Source organism: Oreochromis niloticus, linkage group LG9 (assembly GCF_001858045.2).
Source record: "Oreochromis niloticus isolate F11D_XX linkage group LG9, O_niloticus_UMD_NMBU, whole genome shotgun sequence".
In the NCBI taxonomy this organism is placed as follows: Eukaryota; Metazoa; Chordata; class Actinopteri; order Cichliformes; family Cichlidae; genus Oreochromis; species Oreochromis niloticus.
Window position 1 is genome coordinate 17,900,880 of NC_031974.2, and position 24,071 is coordinate 17,924,950.

Here is a 24,071-nt window from a genome sequence, read left to right on the forward strand (position 1 = left end):
ATACAACAGATTCACAGGTGTGCCAGAGGAAAGCTTGCTTAGGAACGCCATTCCAGCACTCATTCTGGGGAGGAAAAAAAAAAGACAAATCCATCTCCTTCTCGTCTTTCTTCCCCCCACGCACAGTCTTTTCTTTCCCCTCATGCCCATCCCCCTCTTCAGCCGAGGATTGGAGTGCCCTGGTAAATAATTGAGGCATATTCCCCGTCTTCTCCTGTAGCTTCCCCCTAATGCTTATTTATTTACATTTTTTCTTTTGGCATACTTCCAAAGAATATTTGGTTGTCCTGATCTAGAAATAAAAAGTGATGAAAATAAATTGTGCTTTGTTTTCTGATTAATAGCTTCTGTAGCCCACGTATGATCACACACGGATTGTTGGATATAGGATCGGTTTAAAAAAAATGTAAATAATGGACTACAGAACCATTCAAGTTCACATCAGTAAATTTCTATTGATTAATATCTGAAACCTCAAACTATTTCTTTTCCAGCTAAATAGGTTCCTGAAACTGGCCAGGTATTTGTTCATGGCAAGACTGGATTATACAAATTCAATAAATTCATGAATGTTAAGAGGAAAGCAGCCGGATCAAACAACAAATCTTAATAATTCCTGCATAATTTTAAGGATTAGATATGATTTATTAAAGTAAAAGTTCAGAAACATTTTATGACTCATTGTATATATGAAAATGTGCCATCTGATCTGACAGAATTTTAGGAGCTGCAAGGGGAGATAAACTGGCGCTAGCTCAGTGGAGATATATCGTGAGGTGTTTGCTGACATCTGCTGCCTCAAAATATGAACTCCGCTGTGTAGACATGACTCATATTAGACACAGGAAATATCAGTAATATGTGTGAGCTGGCAATATAATGACATTTTGACTCTAACAACAGCATGCACCTCCCCACCCCAAAAAAAGCAAGAAAAAACCCCAAAACAGACACATGGAGGTTCATCTTGAACATATTTTTATAAATATCTGTATATTTTCAATTCTTCCATACAAATCAGAGACATGATCTAACTAAAATCGATTAAAAGAGAAGAAACAGAAAACAATCAGAGAGCTGCGTCACACACGGCCCACTCATTCACATTAGACAGAAGATTTTGAATAAGATTAAAGGCAAAAAGGCTTAAATAGGAAACGCCTGAGATTAAATCCTTCTGTATGAGTACCCACGAGAAAGTAAAAACAAACTTTAATTAAAACCTCTTTTTAAAAAAGGGAAAAAAAGTCAGGTGTGACACTTAAGTCAAACATCATTAATCTACAGTGTTTGTACTGTGTTACAGTGATTATTGTAAGAGCAACAAGGTAAGGGTAAATATTTTTTTTTACCTTGGGCTTTTAATGTGCACACCAGGATGGTTTTAAGCAGCATGACAGCTTAACTAAGGCTTCATTTTGTTTGATGTTGAAACATACAGTACACCTAAACTACAGAATACATTCATGTTGTATTAACTGTATGCATTCCTAGAATTTCAAGTCAGCATAAATGTGCAATTTAGCATGCAGCAGTGGTACTGGTATGCAAACACAATTCTTTTACAAAAACAAATAAAAACAGCCCCAGTGATACCAGCTTACAATCATTAACGGTAGCTTTTCTGTAACATGGTGTGCTCTTAAATCTTCTTTATGAAAGTCAGCTAACTGCCTGGCCCAGCAGGCTCCAACATCTCTTTGCTCACAACCTCAACTGAGCTTAGGGGCTCAGAGTTAGCATCTGGTACCTTGGGGATTGTTGTGATACTCGGGTTTTCAGTGGTAATTTTGAGGCCAGCCATGTCTTCAGCAGTCTCTCTGATGGGAGAAGTGCTGGTAGTCAGGTCTATACCGGGCTTCTGCTCAGGTTCCTGGATGTCTGGTTCTCCTTGCTTCTCTGGAGATGAAGGTCTTTGGTCAAAAGATGAATTATCTAAAATTAAAAATTAAAAATACAAGATTGATAAGGTTATGCATGGTGAAACCACAGGAAATTGCTCAACTTCCTTGGTCTGTAAGGAGAGATTTAACAATGCATAAGATAAAATCTCCGGAGCATCCTTTTATGACTTTTGTACTTCAATAGATTACATAACCAAAGCTCAGATTGCTGCATTTCAGGCCCTGACCACTGGTGGAAAGGACTGACCTGCACCCACTGTCTAAAATGCTAACTGAGTTCTTGATAACTGATATCACATGGCACATGGAAATCAGTGCATTTTGGCCTGTAGACACGGTCAAGATGCTCAAGTTCAAGCTCTGCATCAGAATGAGGAAGAAAGGTGATTTAAATGACTCTCTGTAAAAGAGAAAATACCCAGTGAGCACCACTTCTCTGACTGAAAATGCCTTGTTGATGCCAGATGTCAGAGGAGAATTGTTAAAGTGCTTTAAGGTGACAGGAAGGCAACAGCAACTCAAATAACAACTTGTTACAACCATCGTATGCAATGGGAATGGGAAACTGAACCTACAGTTCACACAGGCTCACCAAAACTGTACAATAAAGGTTTTGAAAAATATTGTCTGGTCTGATGAGTTTCTACTTCTGCTGTGACAATCGGCTGGTAAGGTCAGAATCTGTAGCAAACAACATGAAAGCATGGATTCATTTTGCTTTGTATCAATAGTTCATGCTGCTGGCGGTAGTGTTGTGACAGTGGGGGATATCTTCTTGGCACACTTTGGGCTTCTTAGTATCAGTACAGTGCACCCGTCTTCTGATGGCTGCTTCTGAGACGATAACGTGCCATTTCAGTCATCTTAAACTCCCTTCTTGAACATGACAATAAGTTTATTTTACTGAAATGGCCTCCCCTGTCACCAGATCTCAGTCGAATGGAGTTCACAATTCTGCAACAACTATGTGATGCTGTCATGTCAATATGGACCAGAACCTCTGACAAATGTTTCCAGCACCTTGTTGAATCTCTGCCATGAAGAATTAAAACTGTTCTCAAGGTAAAATGGGGTCCAATCCATTACCTAATGAAGTGTTGAGTATACATTGACAAATTCGTTTCTGCTGCCGCTTTACCTGCTGTAAAACGTATATCTGTGAAAAAACACTTAACACGTTTGGCTGGAGTAGTTTTATTCTGCAGTTAAAGAGACTAATGCAAAACCACTGCATTAAATGGCTCCTTAACTGCGAGGCGTGTCAACAATAGCTGGTTTTAATCGCGCTTATTTTTCTTCTCAATCGGGATGCCATCATAAACACATAATTGCTCTATTCAGCCACACAGTTTAATCACTTGTGAAGTACTTACCCAAGCTACCCTGATCACCTGAGTCATCTCCATAATTAGCAAACATGGAGCTGTGGCCTTCCTCGTTAGTGGAAACCGTGGCTGATAAATCTGAAGTCGTTGCATCGGGTATGGTGAAAGCATCTGAAATAAGTACAAAGCAAATGCCCATTATTCTGTGTGAAAATGCATAATGTGTCAAATGGATGAAAATGTCCTGAAGTGATCCTGTTACCTCGGTCTGGTGGCTGCTGAGTGGGTGAGATTACAGACTGATCTTGCATGCTTTTCTCACTTTGAGTCAGTGCTGCTTCGGTAGATGGGCTACATTCATCTGTAGAAGGCACCTAAGGAGAGAAAACTGGAGGTCACAAATACCTCTAGCAAGTTACAGTTAAAGGAGCAGTTTGTGGGATACAGTGGCATCTAGTGGTGAGGTTGCAGATTGTAACAAACTCAATACACCTTGCCTCACCTTCCCCTTCTAAAAATGTAAGAGAATACTAGGACGTCACCCTCGACTGAAAAGAAAAAAAAAACTGAGCTAGTGTAGAAGGTGGATCCCTCCTGTAGTAGATATGTAGGGCTCATTTTAAGCCATAAAAAAAGATTATTCTTTTTGTACTTCTCAACATAATCCCTTGCTACCAATAGACGCCATTACACCCTGCACAGCTTGATAAATAAGCAAGAATAAGATACAACAACCTTCACCTCAGTGCGCTCAGTTGCAACTACCTCTTCACTGCTGCCAGTGAGAACTGGTTGTAGAACATTTTTATTCTGGGCGTTAGGCTGAACTGGACGAGTTGGAATCCTGTGCAAGTATCCATAGCCGATCCCACAGCCTAAGCTAAAAAATAGGAAAAAAAAAAACACGGGTGTTGACATGGTAATATTTAGCTACCTGCTTTGATTTAAATAAAGATAAAAAAAAAAAATCAATGCCAACCTTCCCTCTCCTCCCCACGCTCCGTTGGGAGTCACCACTACCTCTCGGCACTGATCCGTCTTAGTGTTGTACACCAAAAGCTTCAAAGGCTTCCCCTCATTGGCTTCAATCAAAGAAAAGAAATCCTCGGACTGCAGATGTTTCACACAAAAATAAGGTTTTTGTTATTTCTTTTAATAATGTCTGCTAGTTAAAACAATTATTTCTTATTTGGAATAAAAGGCAAAAGACAAGAAATCTTACATCTTGTAACACTTGGTCAGCTCCAACTATGAAGTCATTGTATGCCATCAGGCCGGCGAAAGCGGCGGGAGAATTTGGTTCCACATCCTAAAAAAAATGAAAAATTCTAAAATCTACTAAAATTATTAACATTTGCAATTTTAAGGCCTTTGAACACAGAATGCAATGATTTTTCTGACTCTTAACGCAACTGTTCAAATCGAATTTGCAGGATTTTTTTTTTTTTTATAGTTCAGATTAAGCTCAATTTTTCATATTTTTCACATAGGAATAAACAGATCTGACCAATCAGACCACTGCATTTGGCAACAACTGTGCTTAATGCTCATCGTATGCACCAGTACTGAATGTGCAATGGTATGGAAATATTAAAAATAATACTATTTTACCTCAGACAGACAGCCAGACACTGCTCGGGCTAAATCAGCTCTCTAAAATTATTTCTCTACCTCCTCAGATGTGGCTGCAATTTTGCCAAAAAGAGAAAGCAGTCGAGATACAGCATCAACTCCTGGATCAAACCAAGAAATTCTCCCTGCTGCTGTCCTCTCCTGACAATTGGATGAACTCAGTTTTTTCTTTTTCTTTTTTTAGAAACATCAGAATCAGCTCATCATTTATTTCTTTCAACTTCATTTCTTCACACAAAGCAAGACTTTTGTTGTGTATATGTGTTATACGACAAGTTTGGATAAAAAAAATCTGAATTTTAGCCATTTCTCCGCATACATTCAATGTGCAAAGGCCTTTAACCCACAGTAACCAGCAAAGGGTGAAACCTGAGCGAAGATGGGTAGATTTGACTTACCAAGACATGCCACACATTCTCATTGGCTCCTTCAAAGCTGCAGAAGCGGACACTAGCCCCCAGCAAACCCTGACCGCCCCACATGTTACTGGGTGTCACCTCCAGCTCCCTCACACGCTGGGTTTTGGAGTTATACACTTCAAGTTTTACTGCTTTTTCCACATTTGCCTTCAGAAGATCCTTCAGCAGGTCGTTTTCTTTATTCTGGAGAAACAAAACGAATATGGGCTACTCCAGCTGCAACTGTGCAGATGCATTTTCTTTCATGGAAAAGAACATGAAATGTAATTACAGCCACTCTTCCTAATGAGGTTATGAATTAATAAAACATTAATGAAACACTGAGAAACACAGAGCTCTGCATTATCTCATAAAGGCAGTACCTCAAAATTATGGAAATCAGTGTTTGCCTGCTGTGTCCTACCTGCCGAATATTTTGCTTTATATACTGAAAAATGGGTCTTGAAGGCCCAGGAAGATGTTTTCAAAACAGACTACAACTTGCTTTTGTCCTATGCAGTTGATTGAGATCTAAAAAAAATGTTATTCAGCTTCAAAACTTTCAAAATAAGTTCAGAATTTAAAAACGTTTTAGCTTTTAGCATACTTTCAAATACAATTGAATATATGCCACATTCACAGCTACGTTGCAGGGCTTTTTTTGACATTTTCATTTTGTCCTCAACTCATCATTTTCAATAACAATTCATACCTGAAATGTCATAAAGATAGAAGAAGTCAATCTTTGACACCCAGTTACTCATTTTAACCAGGAGTGTAGTGACACATGAGTCTACTCACAAGCCGGGCATTTCCTATAGAGAGAATGAAGTCAAAGAAAGGCTCCAGACCAGCCTTCAGAGCAGGAGAGTCCTCTTGAACCTGAGAATAAAAGAAAATTACTTAAATAATAAAAAATATTAATAATAATTTAAAACACAAAACAGAAAACTTGACATTTGGTTTGACTGACAAAACAGCAGAGTGTTATTATCGCCCCCGTGTGTCAACCTAAGATATTGCAGTGTCCAAAATTTGGGACTCCTGAATGAGACGAGGTATCCGCTTTCTCGCGCGGTTAATATGTTATATGCAACTTTGAAATGTACCATAACTAAAGGAAGTTTCTATAGTGACTGTTAAACTAGTCCATTTCCCAACAAAGGCACGCGGGTTGGAAGTGTGCCAAATGCCACCTCATCATCAACATCATCATGGGCGGACACCATTCAAGCTGAGCTCACGAGTAACTACAGTTACACGACAACCTGTCAATAATAGTCAGGCTCTGCGTAGATAGATAAAGCTGCAATTATGGTGCAAAGCATAGTTAACAAGTCACTAAGCGAAAAATGTATGAAAAGTGAGCTATAGGGACTAACAAACCGCGTGAGGTGTAACCTTGCACTACTTTCTAACGTACCCCGTGGACATGATATCCACAATTAGCTCCTCCGTCCGACAGTAACGAGCTCTGCGGTAGCCCCATTGCCTTCAGCAGTTACGTTTTACTAGTTCTGACTAAATGTCACTAAAGCAGACTTATTTCAGGAGTCATTACTGGCACATACACTCCGCATACAAGCTAGCTAGCCAGCAGCTGAAATAGGTTGACAGCAGGCGCTGGAGGGCTAGACAAAGGTAATAAATAATGATGCCAGAAAAATCGAGTTTCTCCTTCCTGAGTTTCATATCCGCAGCAAGAAAGCTGAGTTCGATTAGCCGTCCTTCACAGGGTGTTCTACGCGGTTGCTTAGCAAAACATAACGCCAAGCTCATTCATAAAAAATGCCACTTCCTGTGAAGTATTTAGATATTTAGACGATAAAAAAAACAAACAATAACCGAATATATAAATAAATAAATAGACATTACATAGATCTGACAGTTTGTTGCCTTACTGCGCATGTCTGTGGGAAAATTTATTAAAGTCAGATGTTCATAGTTGTTCTTATTTAGATTTACCGTTGAATTTTAGTTAATTACTAAGTTATTATTCATTAATTATTAAATAGGTTTCAAATGGAAAGCTTTTTTCGGTTTACATAAATATCTTTCAAGATGACAACATTTATGAAAACGAAACACTATTCTTATTCTTATTCCTCTCGCCCCTGCAGGCGGTCTGTCCTTCAAGTTCGGGTCCTCTACCAGAGGCCTGGGAGCTTGGGGGTCCTGCGCGCTTCTAGACAGAGAGATAGATAGATAGATAGATAGAGAGAGAGAGAGAGAGAGAGAGAGAGAGACAGAGAGAGTATATTTTATTTAAGTCTAAAACAAACAAAAACATTTTTTACAGTGAACCTCATGAACAATGCAGTTAACTTTGTATGGTAACTTTCCTTTGATGATGGAGAAGCCATTTATATATTTACTCTATCTTTAAATAAAAACGGCAACATCGTGATGGTTAACATTGTTATCTCACAGCAAGAAGGTCCTGTGAGGTTGCATGCTTGTGGGCACTGTGGCTTCATAGTCCAAATACATGGACTGAGTTAGATAGGCCATAGATCTCTGTGATAGACTGAGCCATTCAGGGTGTACTCTGCCTTTTGCTCCATAACAGGTGGGATAGACTCTAATTCCCCTATGACCCTGAATTGGATAAGCAGAAGAAAAAGAACTCATGTATACACTTTTGTATACAGTACTTATACTGTACATTTTTGATTATAATGAATACACGTGTATTTTTTATTGAATTGTGATTAAACTTTTCATTGAATACTCTGCTTTTGTCTGTTTTTGTGTTGAGTGTACAGTGTACAGAGTACAGACAGAAGGCGGCAGTACATTTTCTTCTTTGCCTTGGCTGGCGATCATTTCAGACTTTTATCTGCTGCAACATTTGTCTTGAATGCACACCTTTCACAGATGGTTTGGTTGACTCTGCCATCAGTAGACAGCACCTGTTCTTTTCCCACCATGATAAAATAAATAAATAAATAAAGTTCTCTTGTCCTTAAAGTTCTCTGAGTTAAATAAAATGCAAACGTACATAAGTCTGGATTTTTAAGAGTTTCACAAAGTGGTGGATTGCCACACAAAGTCTCACACTTTTCAAACTTTCAGATTTTCATAGCAGTACATTTGATGTGAATTGATCCACATGGACTATTGATACTTGCTGGTAACTTAACATCTGCCCGGTCTCCCAATCTCAAATGGGTATAAAAGCAAACTGCAGCTTGTCATCAGTGCTCCAACATGATGTGGCTTGTGCTTCTTCTGTCCTGTATTGGTAAGCCCACCTGACTTAAATAATTTTCTTTTCCTATATTTTTCTGAACGTTAAAACAAATCTGTCCATGTGTGTGCTGAAGGGCTGATTTGTGCCAAAGAACCTCGCAGCTATAAAGTTGACAATGAGAGGGTGATAGGCGGCAATAATGCTCAACCAAACACATGGAAGTGGCAGGTAAATCCTCTGAACACTAATTATTGTTTTATTTTTCTATCTTTTGATGCAAATAGGTTTTGTATTGTAGCTTTAAAGTACTAGATTAAAAAAACAACAACCTCCATCTCCACCATATTTTCATATTTCTATAATATTTCACAGGTTTCTCTGCAGTATGATCAATTCTATGATGGCTCATTCTACCACTTGTGCGGTGGATCTGTTGTTGATAGCTTCCACGTCATGACTGCAGCTCACTGCATCCTCGGGTTTGAGCTCTGACCATGATTATCCTTAATGACACCAATCTGTTGTGCATTTTGTAATATTCTAGTCTATCTTGGGGTCTCCTGGGCTGAACAAAAGACTGTAAGTAAGCAGTGTGCTTATTTTTCTGTGTCCTCGTCAGCCCAGATGCTAGTCAGTACCGTGTAGTGGTGGGTGAGTATAACCTGTATGAGGTAGAAGGCAGTGAGCAGTTCGTCCATGTGGATAAAATTACAGTCCATCCTGGCTGGAATGGTGATCTTCGTTATGGGTAAGAAGCAGCATGTCAGATCACCTCTCTTAATCAAGCCTCATGTTAATCTCAGCAAACAAGCTGCTATTAAAATTATACAACTCTATCTTTGGTTATTTTTTTTAGAAATGATATTGCTCTCTTGAGACTCGCTAGTCCCATCTATAACAATGGTTACGTGGCAATAGCTGAGCTCCCCTACCCGGACCAGACACTGCCTCATGGCTTCACCTGTTACATCACCGGCTGGGGATTAGTAGACTGTGAGTACACATGGGTGCTAAATGTACACACACACACACACACACACACACACACACACACACACACACACACACACACACACACACACACACACACTATATGTGGATGTAATAAAAAGGTTCCTGCATTCTTTCTCCACTGAATCAGATGGAGGTAGCCCTGCCATCCTACAGGTGGCTCCCATCAATGTGGTGGAGCACTCGGTCTGCTCCCAGCCAGAGTGGTGGGGCAGCATTGCTCTGGAAACCATGGTGTGTGCTGGAGGGGATGGGATCATAGCAGGCTGCCAGGTAGAGGAGGTTTCGATTTGTTTTCCTCATGCAGCAACCTCAGTAAAGACTGAGCAAATTTTAACACAATATGATTCAAATGGTCAAAACTGTACTTTCAGTGATCCTATTACTATCATATTGTTTACAACAATACTGTGTTAAGACGTTCTCCCAGTCATTGCACGCTATGTTCTTATTGTTATCTGTCCCAGGGCGACTCTGGAGGTCCTCTGAACTGCTTTACTGATGGAGCCTGGAGAGTTCACGGTGTTGTCAGTTATGGCCCATCTGGTATGTGCAACCAAGTGTTCAAACCCACTGTCTTCACCAGAGTCTCTTCCTTTGAAGACTGGATGTTTTCAGTAAGTCTCTTGATGCCTCTGTGCTTTTGTTTGGCGACTATAATCTTATAAAGCGTGACTCATTTTTTATCTATTTATTTTTTCAGGTTATGGGTCTTGCTTAAATGGCACCACATTCCTTACAATTCTCAAATGCATCCTGCAAAATAAAATTGATGTGCATCTCATTCATGTTCTGCGCAGCAGATATTTGCCTGTAGTTCTTGAATTTGCCAAAGGGTGGCAAAACCGCCTCATGTTCTGGCCAAACAACGTCCTGCTTTTCTCTCAGAATCAGATCTTTTTTATGGCGTTCCGGTACTTTCCCACAATTTCAGAAACACATTTTCTTCTGAATGCATTTGGTGTTGGTGTACTGCTCTTGTGACCAGTCCATACATGTGCCACTGTTTTTGTTTGAATACCAACACAGCGGCTACGGTCGTGACCTCCTGACTTCCAGAACCGCAGTTTTAGTTGATGGAAAATTTCTAAAGATGTTTCAAACTGAGGACCTCTTTTTTAAAAACAGGCTTAAGTAGCAGTGAATTACAAGAACAACTGGAATATTCTTGCATGGTCTACCTGAACACCCTGTCCCAACAAGCAGAAAACCTTTTTTTTCTCTCTTTTTAATTGTGGCCAAATGCTATATGTAGTCATTGTCTCAACATTTCCTTCTTGTCTGGAATTTCTGGCCATATGTTTGTGGTAGTAGTCAGGAGACTTTTGCATGACATCATATAAAGTGTTTTTCTCCACACCATGGAGACCAAAAACCACAGATACATTCCAGTGGTTTACATTAGAACCTAACAGGAATGTTGTTTCAATAGATTTAAGGAGAAATGTCGATTTTCTTTAATATAGTAGAAGTAAATGTCTTAATGGTTTGCCAAATGGAAGCTAAACTACAAAAAAAAGTGTAATAAGCAATTAGATCCATCTGAATTTTACATTCAGTTCAAGTTTATTCATTTGGCAACATAACAAGGCCTCGAGGTTCTTTTTACTGTAACGTAAAGACCCGAAAACCCCAACAATCATATGATTCTCTATGAGCAAGCACTACATGACACCAGGAAGGAAAAACTCCCTTTTAAGAGGACAAAAATCTCCAGCACAACCAGGCTCAGGGAGGAACAGCTGCATTCGGAAAGAGGAAGACAGGAACAACACAAACTATGGGAGAGAGATGACACAATGTAAAGGCATGCAGGGGTGGCATATAAGCACCTGTGGGAAGTCCCCCAGCAGTTTGAGCCTGCTTCAGCATAACCAAGGGATACTTCAGGATCAGTCCTTTCAGCTTCAGCTTTAAGTCTAATCTTAAAAGTAAAGATGGCGTCTGTCCCCTGAACTTTAGCGCAGAAGCATTTTACTAAACATTACGATCGTCCCAGGGTTTACACATTTGTGTAAAACACTAAATACGTCCTGTTTGACAGATCTAGTAACAAATTGCCAATTGTAATGTAATAGTTGTTCTTTTCTAGTGAACAACTATTAACTTGGATCGTGTGTTTTTATTGTAATGAGTGGTAAAAACTGGAGTATGGAGAGCATAATTAGTTTTCATTTGCCAGAGAGGTTTCACCACCACTGTTGTAAAGTAGCAGTGTACTGTAGATTACTTCAGCTACACGTAATTTGAAGGTACATTAGTGTGCTTATTTTACTTTTGCTACTTTCAGCTTCACATGTTTGATGCAACCCCAAGAAGGGTTTGTGTCTCTGGCGGGAATTGAACCAGAGACCCTTCGCTTGGCAAACAGATGTGCAAACCGCTACACTTGTGTGTTCCCCCCCCTCATAAATAAATTGAACAATACATTTTTAAGCAAAACAAATGCCAGATGTAGTTCTCCATTTTCAAAATATTTGAATTTTCCTGCAATTATTTGCTGGTTTAGAAAGGGTTAAACCAATTATAACACGTATTTTTTGACTTATTAGCTAAAATATATTATTAGTATATCAAGTATATTACCCCCATCCCCCAAACAAAGCTGGAAATAATACCACTGGGACTTTTTCCCCCATCTTTTTTTTCCCCACAATGCAAAAAGTTTACTATTCAGCATTTGACAAAGACAAAAAACAGTCAAAGATTTAGAAAACATTTTTTTTTATTATTATTATTTGGAGGGACAGGCTGTCAAAATGGCGTAGATGAAAGACACTGTTTCTGAACAGCAGGTTAATGTGTGAGTATGTAAAAAAAATTAAAGCAGCTTTGTTTGCTCTGCAGGACCATTCAAGCAGAAATATGTACAACACAAAAGGCAAAAAAAGTAAGACAATTTCTTTGAAAACAATATAAATTGTACTGTAATACATTACATTGAACACTCACTGTTGCCATTTCTTCATGAGATTTGATGTTTTATACAAGAGAATCAAATGCCTGCTTGCAAAAAAATGAGTGCCCTCTTCATGGCATAAGAACATATATTGGATGGACTTCAAAGTAATCAAAAAAGGCAAAAAAGCGAATAATACATTTCCAAAATGTGCACATGGCACTTTTTCAAAGTATACAATTAATCAGAACAAGTTTTAACAAACAGGACCTGCATGCATAATTTCTAAAGGGTCCAGAAAGGCTGTTGAAACAGCTGTAGAAAGGGTGAGATATGTACATCGACTCTCTAGTGTCCCTCGGCTCTTCACACAGGTGACAGCACAATCACCTTTGAAAGGTCTCGTTCAATAATTAATGAGGCAACTCTTCAATTTTCAGGGTTTGCGCGTGCGATAAAAATTGTATAATATATGCAGTTTTTATGCACAAAAACCCTTTACATGTTTAAGTCATAACATATCGTAAGCCAAGTCACAGACTTCCAAAGAAATTCAGAGTACAATCAAATTGATCTTCGCAATTTACTTAGTTTTAGTGGCATGTCTAAGATATCTAACCATAAGGCTGCCTATGAAAAATACTTCAGAATGCTGGAGAGCAATAACCTTCATAAGTATACATTTCTCTATAATTCATATATTACAAAGGTCGACCCAGATTGAAAATTACTCGTTTTTGCTTAATAAAATATTCAATTTGTCAGTGATTAGAATTCTTTTGTCATTCTACATAAATTAGTTAGAAAATATTAGTGTAATTTTCTATGTTTACATTATAGGCAGCGATACAACAGAACCATAATTTAGTTTCAGTGATTAGGGAGATTCCACAGTTTTCAGTCCCAAAGCTTAAATGGAAGCGCTGTGCACACTCTATTAGCATGCATGGCTCCCCCCGATAAGCAGGCACATCCAGTAAACTTTACAACACCCCATTTTATTGCCAGGCGTCTTAAATTAAATAACTAGTGAAATAATGACATAATAAGTTATCCAAAAAAAAGAGAAAATAGTTAAACTGTAAAAGAGAATAGATATTAAATACTTGCTGATGGACTTGTGATCCCATTTCCCATAACAATGCCTAAATGTGATATGGACAAGGAAAAAAGAAAAAGAACAGGAAGGAAGATTGCACTTTCAGGTGAAATATCAAACCACAGTGCTGCTTGAGTGAAAGTAGGCTTCATCAGAAATAAATAAAATGAATTCATAAAAGGAAATAATTTAAAACAAAAGTAAAAAGACAATACAGCTACAGCTTTTAAATGGCATGAGCATTATATCTAGTTACCCTGCTCATAAATATGAAACTCCGTCATGTTAGCGTTTAACTGTTGAATCGATCCCGTTCGACCAAAACAATGCCTATTCATACATAACTATTTTTTTTCACAGATAAAGTGCTGATCAAGGAGATTTTAGAGGGATTTTATTTGTACCATAAAAGACCCTTGGGAGAGATCTTGAGGAGAAAGAGTCCACTAGCTTTAGGATTTAACACGAGGAGGACCCCTTCTACTCAAGTCGTCCGGGTGTTAGCCCAAAACCTAGGGCGCGAACAGGTTACCATTTAACTCTGGTTTTCATATGAAGGCCATCACAGCAAAGGTACATTGCCTCCAAAAGCTAGAAAGCTAGAAAAAAAATCCCTGAGGTGCACATTCAGCTGTGTTGAGATTCCCAACCTGGCCCCAGAGGGTTCATTCCCGTTTAGCGTATGGTTGGTGATCTTGGTTTGGTTAAACAAGCTTTCTTAGGAATTGAGAGCCAACATGTCTTTTTGTACTATTATTTTTAATGTGCCTGATCAAATTGATATATGCTTAGTATCTTTTTCAACACTAGCTGCCGTCTCACACAGCAATCATTCCAAACTGCTTTGCTGACAATTTTAAAGGCAAGTTTGGAATTTTAAACGTTTATTATTAGGCGAGAGGGAAAAAAAAAAAAAAAAAAAAAAAAAAAAAAAAGTCAAACAAAATCACAGCTTCCTCCAACACTTTGACATCTTATGTGCATTTTCAAACCTGCGTTTTTCTTGCACTGTCCACAAATTTTTCCACTTTGCGTGGGTCAAACTTTCACAGACTCCATCACAGACAATTTCATGGCTTCCTCCAACAGCTGATTGTCTGTAAAAGTGGTGGGGGGTTCTGGGACGGACTCTGAAAGGCCAATCAGCGACTCTAGGAGGCAGGTCCCTGGGTCACTGGCTGCAGGGAAACTGGGATAACTAGGCAACTGAAACTGAAAAAAGTTGTCCATGTGCTCGTACTCCTTGAGGGAGTTGTAGAGGGAGGTGGGCCCCAAACAGGGGAAGCCATCGAAAAACTCCAGGTCTGACTCGGACGAGAGGCTCAGCTCCATGTCGTAGCTAGCTGAGCGATCGATTGTGGGAGAGGGCGTGTGTGGAACACTACTGCTATAGAAGAGGGCGTTTCCCTGGTTGGCGTTCTCATCCAAAAGTTCTGAAATGGCTGTTGCTCGATTGTCTGTTTGATCGTCCGAAGAGTCCAACAGTGCAGCGTCTATATTGTCATTCTCATCTGCAAAGTCCACCATACTAAAGCTACTAAATGCCTCCGAAGACGGCTGCTGTTGTTCTTGCTGCTGCTCTGGGCAACAAGTGTCTTTGCTGCTCTTATCGCCGCTGTCCCTGCTACTTCTCGAACTGTTTTCTGTGTCACTGAAACACAGTATGCGGCTCAGGCCTTTCTCATCGACATCCAGCTGGGCGCTGGGCTCGCACGGTCTCTCGCCTGCTTCCGAGTCCTCACTCTGAGAGTCCGACAAGTCTGTCATATCGCTGCTGCAGCTGTTCTCCCCGGCTGCCGTCAGCTCTGCGCTGAAGGGGAAGGAGGGCACTGCTGGTAAGGGGGTGGCACCGGTTGCGTTCTCCTCATCCTCCTCTGTGCTGGACTGCTCCTCCAGCCTCTTCTCCAGCTCCAGCTTCATTATAGTGTGGATGTAATGCGTCTGTACCCTGGTGGAGTTGAACTCAATGCGGCCCTCCGTGTTTCCGCAGCCATCCTTGGTACATCCGCATGGAAAAGAGGAGTGGTCCATCTGCAAGAAGTAAAGAAAAGCTCTTAAATCACGCAATAGAAAGTCCCGAGCTGCTGTGTCATGCCCGGATGCTCTTGCAAGCATGAAATTGTCTGGGCTCTTACCTGACATTTGATGCCAGCCAGACTGCAGCTGCAAGTCTCAGGTTCACAAAACCCCTGACAGTCGCAACCACAGTTCTCCCTGGAGAGCCTCAGCTCATGCAGCTGCCTCTTTTCCTCCTTGTCGATCTTCTTCACACCCGCCGCTTTGAGCAGCGCGTAGCGGCGCTTGGACGTGTAAGGCTGGAGAAAAGAGCCCTCATCGAGGTTGGCTCCACTGATGTCAATATCCTGCTCTGGGATGTCGTCCAATGTAAGCTTTTCGGCCTCCTCGCTCTCCTGGGTTCCATTTTTTGTCAGCTGAACACAAAAAAGGAACAAAGTTTATTTGTTATGTTGAACAGGCACAGTTACATAGATCCCACAACCACTGCATTTCTTTTATGGTGCACACCTTTAGTTTGAGAGCTTCCAGTTTCTCTTCCCTGAGTCTGTTGAGGAGTTTTTCCCGACGCAGGAGCCGCTGCTCCACGGCAAACTCTGCGAGCGAATACGTGCGGAGTGCACTGTGGCGTTGCATCATGCCCAGAGTGCATCCTCCTCGGCTGGGAACGCTGGTGAAGCCCTGGCACCGAGGGAAGAAGAACACCGTCACCTGGTCAAACGTCACATTGCCCCGCCGCACTCGTTTGGATTTCTTAAGGATGGACGTTGCTATGGATGAAAAAAAGAAAGGCAAGATTAGAATATATAACGCACAAGTAAGAGAGGAGGCTCTAAAGAGAGGGGGGTATTCTTACGTTCGTGCCACTAGATGGCATAATTCCCCAGCACTTGTACTTGAGAGGTGAATAAATGCTGCAGAACAGACTGTAAAAGGACACCCCTCTGATTCATTGCCTCCGCCTTATCATGTACCCAATTAAAAGACACTGCTAACAGGACTCTAACACGCTTACATCCTGTAAAGTGAAACCTACACTAACCCAAGAATCCATTTAGCTTTGTAACTTGCCCCACTGTGCGACAAAAAAAAATGCAAAAGAAAAAAAACACACAAAAAAAAACACCCAACCCAGGAATTTCCCTTTGTTGGCCAGGAAAGTGGAGGAAACAGAGCCGCCAGGATCACAAAACTGGTGAGTAAAGGCTTGAGGCTTCCAGATGGGGGTGAAGGGTGGAAGTGTAGCCCTAAGGGCAAGAATAAAACCTGCCCACCCGGGTCTCGCTGCTAGCTGACAATCCCCACAAATGGCCCAGTAACCGAAACGAGTCAAAGGTTCTCTCGCCGTTAAAAAGCGCTCACGATCTTTCTATACCCAGACAAATACAATAAAACCATATGGGAGCCAAAGTAGAACCATATGTGGGGAAAAAAGCCCAATTATTCAAGTTTTATTATATATTCCACTTCCTCCACCCTGGAATATTCAACAAAACTTTTGAGACTCTTTTAGAGACAAGCAACTTTTTCCCTCTGCCTGAGTCACCAGAACCTTTCAAATCTACAATCCACATGTGTTGGACATTACAATTATTATTTGGTGGGAAAATCCTTGTAGACTTATAGTTCACCCTGAACAACTCGCCTTAAGAGACACGGAAAGCTGGTGTGATACCTGAAGCTTGGAAAAGTAACCTTTTACCTTAATAGAGGTAAGCGGCACACAATAGTTCTACTATGTGGTCTAATCTGCTGCTTGGGGTAATACACATAAAAACAAACTACCAGGGTACAGCTTCACATCCATCATCTTCTCTGCTGTGTCTAGCAGTCACTTCACAATTTCTGTGTAAACACTGGATTATAATGATCCAGCCAATCTGCTCCTTCAGATGTGTCTGCACGCCTTTTTTTCTTGATTGCCCCCCCCCCCCCCCCCTTTTTTTTGTATCCCTTCACCCACTCACTTTCAGCACCTGTGCTGGGTGCACGCCCGGGCTTCAGACAAGGCTCTGTGTGTTCCCAGCCTTGGCAACCTGCCATGCTTCTCTTCCTGGCTGCCTGCCCCACCATCCTGGAAACCTCACAACTGTTTGCCCTTCTCCCGTACACCGCAATCCCTTTCCAAGCCGGTCGGTCCCCTAAAGCTCAGCAGACGCGCCCAGGTCGAGACACAAAACGGCCCGAGGCCGCGCGACCCACATCGTGCAAGAAAAGGTGAGGCTGTGCCTGCATGCGGGGCTTTGGGAAGAAGGTGGCGACACAGCCAAGGTGAGCAGCCAGTGCATAATGCGATTAGCCATTTTGCAGCTTTAGGGCATGAAATCAAAAGAGGTATTCATTGCAGGAGTCTGAAATCATTTCTGTGAAGTGTTTCATGGCCTGCCAGCTGCCTAAATTCCTTAACCTCTCCCCCATTTTTGTAAGTTTGTTATCGGAGCCTCAGCGGATGTTAAAGGCAAGAGAATGCATTATAAAAACATGTGCCATCAGCTCTTTCTGCGATTTATTATCGCTGGAGAGAGACACTCACTGTTGAAATTTGTTGCCGGGGAGCTGGGGTTGCTGGGGGTGGAATCCAGGGTGTCCGAGAAGCAGCTCTCCGCCTCCGAGTCCCAGCCTGAGCAGGCAGAGGAAAGGGAAGAGGGCGACGGTGAGGAGTAGCATGGGTCCTCATCCACCTCCTCAAACTTCCTCTTGAGAAGCCCACTCATGGCGTTAGCGCAAAAGATCTGCAGCAAGGAGAAGAGAGGGAGACAAATTAGCAAATTACTAACAGCTATTTTAACAAATCATCACCTGATCTTTATTTTATTAACCCAATAAATTATCAACTGTACATTGTCAGGCTTTTATTTAAACAAAATCAACGGTACAAGTGAGTCATGTATGCATACCAGTCTCATGCTACTCTCAGCTGAGAACAATGGCACAGGAAGCAATCAATCAGTTCTATTTGCCTAAGTCAACAATTAGCGGACCCTTCACCCTCTTCTAAATCCCATCGGCTCAGCAAACGCATAAATTAAGAGAGACGACCAAACAGAGGTGACCTGACGTTTTATTTTCTAATCAGTCACTTTAAGCAGCCCTTGCAATCAAATATGCAGTCCAAAGGAAAGCAAGGGCACTTTGCCACTGATCATAAGTAACATGTCCACATAGAAGTCATTGAATACATGTGCAGCTACGCATAGGCAGGATGTTTTGTTGTCCACATATCCAGAGCTGAAAAGCAAAAAAATAAAGCTTTCAGTGGGAGGGAGTGCTGACTGCCCTCTAATCTTCAAAAATATTGCCTAATATCACCTTTCCAAGTATAAGATTTGTCGATGCGTTTACCGTTTATTTTTGTCAGGCAGCAACACTTTCAAAGCCTGTCTTTTTCCAGACTAAATTAAAAAAAGAGCAACCGCTGACATGACAAATGAGCAGATTTGATGAAAAGCAAGGTTACTGCTTTTGTATTTTATGGTTAAGGGATACAAATGTGTCTCGCGACCTTAACAAACACCAAACAATCTAATCTTCCCAACTTTTGAGAAGTGCCAGGCGATGCTTGCTGCTAGACGGCGCAGTTCATCATCAGTGCAGGGACGAGACCCTGCTATCTTAACCCAGGGAGGGAAGGAGAGGGTGGAGGGAGGGAGGAAGGAAGTGAAGGGAGAGGTAGGACACAACCGGGCCATGCTCCAGCACAGACACTCCCTCAGATGATGATGTGGAATAGGAAAAGGAGGCTTTACCCATAAAGAGATCGTTTCACCGTCAAACTGTTTACAAATCTTTCAACATTGCAGCTGAATCACTTAGAACTGGAGCACACGTATCCACTTTGATTTTCGTCATCTTTTAAGCCTTTTTAAAAAAATATACTCTTACTAAACACAGTACTGCACACACGTAAAACACCAAACCATCCTTCCAACAGCTTAAAATGTGACCATTGCTCCTTAGCACACAGCCAATATGTCAGAAATGCTCCAGTGACTTTATAGGAACTTTGAATCCATGTGCGATCTGCATGTCTTGCTTGTCTCATCGTGATGTTATTCAAGTGTCATCAGAAGAAAAAGAAACTCTGGAAGCTGGTGTACAAGGAAAGGGGACATTTTCTGCATGCAACAGAAAGTAGTTATGCAAAAAAAATCCTTATATGACAAGGACAAAGGCAAAGTCAAGGGCAAGAGGCTGACACCTTCATATAGGCAGTGGGTGCATCTTTGCAGATGTACAGGGAGGGGGTTACTGTTATTGCTGCAGTCAGATATTGTTGTCCCCAGTGCACGTATGATGAATGAATCACCTTGCAATAGGTCAAGCCAACTCACACTGTCACTGCAACAAACAAAAAGGCTCCCTTTCACACTGTAGCCTTCACATTACACAGACAATAAGAGTGGAGGGAAAAAAAAGGGGGGGGGGGGGGGCACTGAATCCCCCGTCCTTCAGCTTACTCCAGCAAAAAAATAATCTCAAAATGCCTTCTACACGTATAACTAATATTATGACATGATGATGGGATTTGTCTTGAAACCATTTAGAAACACCTGGGTGCAGCATCTGTTGCTTTGTGTGTTCCCTTATCAGACAACATGTGTGTTCTGAAAAACACCACAACCCTCAAGTCTCTGTGCACGCAGAGCACGCAAGGGTTCACCTTACAATTCTGCCACCATTCCCAGCTCCAGTTCCCAGAAAAAAAAACACACAAAAAAAAAAAAAACACAAAAAAAACAAAGCTGTGAAGCATCCTCCAGGGAGTGCATAGCGCCAGCTAAGCAAAGTCTTTTTAATTAAAAGCTGCAGTGAGGCAGAAGGGGGGGTGCGGGAGAGGGAGAGAGAGAGAAAGAGAGAGAGGTGGTGGTGGGGGGGCAGTGGTGTCAGAACTGGGTCATTGTCTCTTGACTGCAGTCTACCTGACACATTGATTTGTTAATCCTGTTCAACGGGCAGAAACAATGGCGAGAGGTTAATCCTGGCAAGGGGACGGCTTGTAGTCAATCTGGAGCTTCTCAGCCTGCTCAGCCGCTGCACCCACTGAACAAGGCCAAGAGAGCACAGACAGCGGATGGAACAAGGGACCCGGGGTAAAAAAAGAAAAAAGAAAAAAGAAAAAAAAGAAAAGGCATTGCGTAGTGACTCATTTGCAAAAGGGTGGGACAAAGATAAAAAGAGAGGAATTCGGCGCTGGCTCCTCAAGAAAGCGGTGCCTGTGGATGTCTGCTCTAAATGGAGAATGGATGTGATCGGACAGCCGAGCCAGAGAGGGAGCGCAGCATGTTTTCAGCGTGCGCTAAATTATGCATCACTGTCATTCCATCAACCGCACACAGGCAGGCAGATAAAGGACGCATCCACCGAGGTGCTCCCCAGCCAGTTGTCACAGACTTGGAAAGATAAATCTCTGGCGAGGAGATTTGTCACCAGAAGCACTACACAGCTCAAGTCAGATGCATAACTATGTCAGTTGAATAAGATTATCTTGATACATCCAGCTACGGGGCTGTTTGTACGACTTTAGAATTTCAATTCATTTTTATTTTAAATCTGCAGACAGCCCCTCAAACCCTTTTATAAAGGAGTATTAAATTATTTGAGAAGGATGTAAAAGAGTTTGAATTACTTCTAAAAGGTAAAATGCCACGCTAAATCTTATCATCCTAACTTATTGGAAAGCTTTAGTTTAATCAGAATCACAAAAAAAAAAGAACCGACTCATAAAAGTTTTCTTATACACATCTCTGGTTTTGCGCAGATATCAACTTTCACCCTGTTTGAACTGCTCCCGTCTGCCCCGCAGCCATCAGGACAAGTCACAGTTGACTTTGCCCCCTCGCACCGCCTGTCCAGCCCCTTTGCAGCTGATAACCGTGTGGGTGGGAGCGACAAGTTGCACTAATCTTAGCCAGCCGGGAGCATTTACATGGCACACTGACAGCCTTGTGCAGTGTCTGAATGACTGACTGAGTGCTCATAAAATGTGATAATGATGAGCTTGGGAGCCTTCCCATGTGTGTGGAACCGTGTCTGGGCAGGATAGCCCCTGCAGGCTTTCAAGGTACTGCACCTCTCACTTCCAGTTCTGACACCGAGAGGACGGGAGATAATTGATCAAAGCCGTCAAGGTGACGATGGGCTGGATTCCAGCTCCTGCACAGCTGGGGGAAACTGGCTCATTTCATATGAAGTCAGCTGTTAGTCAGAAGCGCTCCACCTGCTGGAACAATGCAGGGAGCGCTCCCGCTTTCTCCTCTATAAGCCTGTTGTTCTCACCGAAGCCCCAAAGCTTGCTGTGACTGTGCCACAGAAACATTCTGTTCCTCTGCCTTGACCCGTGCACAGCGCGATTCCAAAAAGGAGAGGTAGTGGGAAGAAGGAGGGAGGACTGTACAAAACAAATAAATAATGTCATGTCTCCAAGCCACAGGAATTCCATTCTGGCAGCACTGCTCCCGCAGTAATAGTGGAAGAAGAACACAGGCTCTATCTAACCCAGATGCGTTTTCTACTGCTAACCACTGGAAAGTCCTACTCCCATTAGACACTTGAGCCAGCCACCTTTCCTAGCCACACCTGACAGGGTATTAACTTGCACGTGGACTTCACATGCCCCAGGCTGCCATTAATCTGTTATGCAGACCAAACCTGAATGTCCAGGTGATGCCTGCAGAGGACTGTTTACTCATACTGTTTTGGGTTGCTTTACTCCTGCTTTAAAGGGAAGGCAAAAACAGGTTTTTCCACTCTTTTCCTCGAATGGCATTCACTGTGCAGACAAAATGACATGCAGCTTTGATTTTTCTGTAACACACTTGCAAATATCAGAAACTGTGCCAAGTGCACAGCAGCAAACTTTGAGAAAACCTTTTTAGAATAACAGTCCACAAGCAGAAAACATGCAGCTTTTGGGTGTGTGTTTGGGTGGAGGGAGGGGGAGTGGCTGCGGGTTCAGGGGTCATGCTCCAGTCTGGGACACTTGCTGTATGGAATGCTGAGAGGACAAAGCAGATGGGAGCTCTCGGCTGCTGTGTTGGAGACTGTCAGCAGGCTCCATGTTACCCCCTCCACACACACACACACACTAAAACACACACCCACCCCCACTCCACCCTCGTCTCCAGGCACAAAAGCGTGGGGCCATCCTGCGTGACCAAAATGAAGCAGGCACAGAGAACCTTGTCTGAACCCAGCATGCGGCTGCTGCCTCTCCCAGCTGGGGAGACAGATACTAAAAGTGTGCATGAGCTTCCTGAGGTTGTGAAACATGCACTGCAGTGCACAGGAAGTGGCCATCCAGATTATCTGTGCTGTGTCTGACAGCTGCAGGCACCACAAGGCAAACTGAATGCAGGATCACACGATGGAGATGAGGCAGTTAGGAGGTGGGGATGTTATTCGCTGTGCTGCGAATTCCTTCAAATCATTTGAGAGGATTTTGGAGTGCATTGGCAGTTTTAATGAGAAGGCAGCAAACAGGTCAATTGTTATTTTAAAAGAGGGACGTGGGTGCAAAATGTGTGCTATAAATGGAAAATGATGTTAAATAAGCGCAGACAAAGACTTATTTAACACATCTGAACCCTCCTTAGACATTAAGTGCACAGCACCAAGTGCTGTATTCCTTCTCAGTAAACAAAGGATCATTCAGCTCTCTGCAGCCTAATTCCAGAAAACATGATTCCAAAAATGATCCGGGTGAGGTCGCGCTAGAGACGATTAAATCGACTCAGTCGCTTTATCGAAAACAGACACTGTCCAAAGATTAAATAAATAAATAAGAGCCCCAGAGGGCAGTGTTACACCTGGAAAAAAATAATAACATTAATAAATCAAGACCTTTGGATGAGAATAACAATAAAAAAAACAAACCACATTAACATTCGTTTCTCTTTATAGTACTTAAATTAATTAGAAACTTCAGTCATTTACGCATGTAAAAAAAAAAAAAAAAAAAATTAAAAAAAAAGATCCACATGCAGTGATGGAAAACTGATCAAACAATGAAGGAGCTCCACATTCCTTGTCCACACCTGGCTAAAAGCCTGAACTGTTACCTGCATGTGGCAAATCGCTAAAAATCCACCCCGAAAAAAATAATAATAATTAAAAACCTATAATTATATCGGGTCGAACAGGCACGTCGTACGAGTCCAGCCGGCTCTCTCCCCCAGCTGACCCGATCATGCCTCATGATTAATGCTAATTCTAATGACAGCAGCCCGTCAGCTGTGTGCTCAGATGTAGTGCCTTCAGGAGTCGCTCTAGTTACAAGAGGCGCACCAGCACCGCCGAGGTGAACAAGAACAACTCCGCACGGGCTGAATACACAAAGCCGACCTCATCAACAGTTCAGATCACCTAAATGAATCCACAGCCGAAAACCCACAGCGGTGGGAAGCACGGCTTTCCCGGCGTGAGCCGTGAAGTTTGTAAAACGCCGATTAATCAGCGATCAATCTAAAACCAAATAATAAATCAATCACCAAGTGAATGAAGCGGGTCGTGGAATCTCGCGTTTAACAAGAAAATCAGTTAAATGACTTTAATTCTTTCCCGTTACCGTGAGTGCCAGCACCCGTGTGCTGCCATCA

The 24,071-nt window shown here is 42.0% G+C and overlaps 3 protein-coding genes and 1 long non-coding RNA gene across 5 annotated transcripts; 2 read left to right on the forward strand and 2 right to left on the reverse strand.

The window, feature by feature from the left end:
• Positions 1-765: 765 nt before the first annotated feature.
• On the reverse strand, positions 766-6,957 carry LOC100712074 (Golgi reassembly-stacking protein 1). Of its 2 annotated transcripts, none has more exons than XM_005448883.4 (9): positions 6,683-6,957; positions 6,061-6,141; positions 5,260-5,463; positions 4,452-4,538; positions 4,209-4,339; positions 3,971-4,109; positions 3,492-3,603; positions 3,278-3,400; positions 766-1,935 (listed from the first exon to the last, which is right to left on the reverse strand). In XM_005448883.4, exons 1-9 carry the CDS (start codon positions 6,746-6,748, stop codon positions 1,667-1,669), a joined length of 1,212 nt encoding a protein of 403 aa, XP_005448940.1. In that variant the 5' UTR covers positions 6,749-6,957; the 3' UTR covers positions 766-1,666. The 2 variants fall into 2 exon arrangements, with proteins under 2 accessions (XP_005448940.1, XP_003439376.1); XM_003439328.5 differs by having other exon boundaries at positions 3,995-4,109; positions 6,683-6,940.
• LOC112847875 (uncharacterized) lies at positions 1,942-5,251 on the forward strand. The gene is made up of 3 exons (XR_003221713.1): positions 1,942-2,966; positions 4,720-4,808; positions 4,909-5,251. It is a non-coding gene; the product is annotated as an uncharacterized LOC112847875 (long non-coding RNA).
• Positions 6,958-8,348: 1,391 nt separating the features above from the next.
• Positions 8,349-10,247, forward strand: LOC100711807 (elastase-1). Its single transcript, XM_003439327.5, has 8 exons — positions 8,349-8,503; positions 8,586-8,680; positions 8,825-8,931; positions 9,072-9,200; positions 9,309-9,445; positions 9,594-9,736; positions 9,931-10,080; positions 10,167-10,247. The coding sequence occupies exons 1-8, from the start codon at positions 8,470-8,472 to the stop codon at positions 10,182-10,184; spliced, it is 813 nt and encodes a 270-aa protein (XP_003439375.2). The 5' UTR covers positions 8,349-8,469; the 3' UTR covers positions 10,185-10,247.
• A 4,252-nt stretch (positions 10,248-14,499) lies between these two features.
• csrnp1b (cysteine-serine-rich nuclear protein 1b) lies at positions 14,500-23,719 on the reverse strand. The gene is made up of 5 exons (XM_003439202.5): positions 23,535-23,719; positions 18,011-18,209; positions 15,988-16,247; positions 15,597-15,893; positions 14,500-15,492 (listed from the first exon to the last, which is right to left on the reverse strand). The coding sequence occupies exons 1-5, from the start codon at positions 23,538-23,540 to the stop codon at positions 14,500-14,502; spliced, it is 1,755 nt and encodes a 584-aa protein (XP_003439250.2). The 5' UTR covers positions 23,541-23,719.
• Positions 23,720-24,071: the final 352 nt, after the last annotated feature.

Coding starts and splice junctions, on each gene's coding strand:
- LOC100712074 (XM_005448883.4), bottom strand. CDS start 6,748: ATGGGGCTACCGCAGAGCTCGTTACTGTCGGACGGAGGAGCTAATTGT. Junction 4,110..4,208: donor GCGTGGGGAGGAGAGGGAAG/GTTGGCATTGAT, acceptor CCTATTTTTTAG/CTTAGGCTGTGGGATCGGCT. Junction 3,604..3,970: donor TTGCAACTGAGCGCACTGAG/GTGAAGGTTGTT, acceptor TTCTCTCCTTAG/GTGCCTTCTACAGATGAATG.
- LOC100711807 (XM_003439327.5), top strand. CDS start 8,470: ATGATGTGGCTTGTGCTTCTTCTGTCCTGTATTG. Junction 8,681..8,824: donor CAAACACATGGAAGTGGCAG/GTAAATCCTCTG, acceptor AATATTTCACAG/GTTTCTCTGCAGTATGATCA. Junction 9,446..9,593: donor CGGCTGGGGATTAGTAGACT/GTGAGTACACAT, acceptor CCACTGAATCAG/ATGGAGGTAGCCCTGCCATC.
- csrnp1b (XM_003439202.5), bottom strand. Junction 15,894..15,987: donor TGGAAGCTCTCAAACTAAAG/GTGTGCACCATA, acceptor TTTTGTGTTCAG/CTGACAAAAAATGGAACCCA. Junction 15,493..15,596: donor TGGCTGGCATCAAATGTCAG/GTAAGAGCCCAG, acceptor TACTTCTTGCAG/ATGGACCACTCCTCTTTTCC.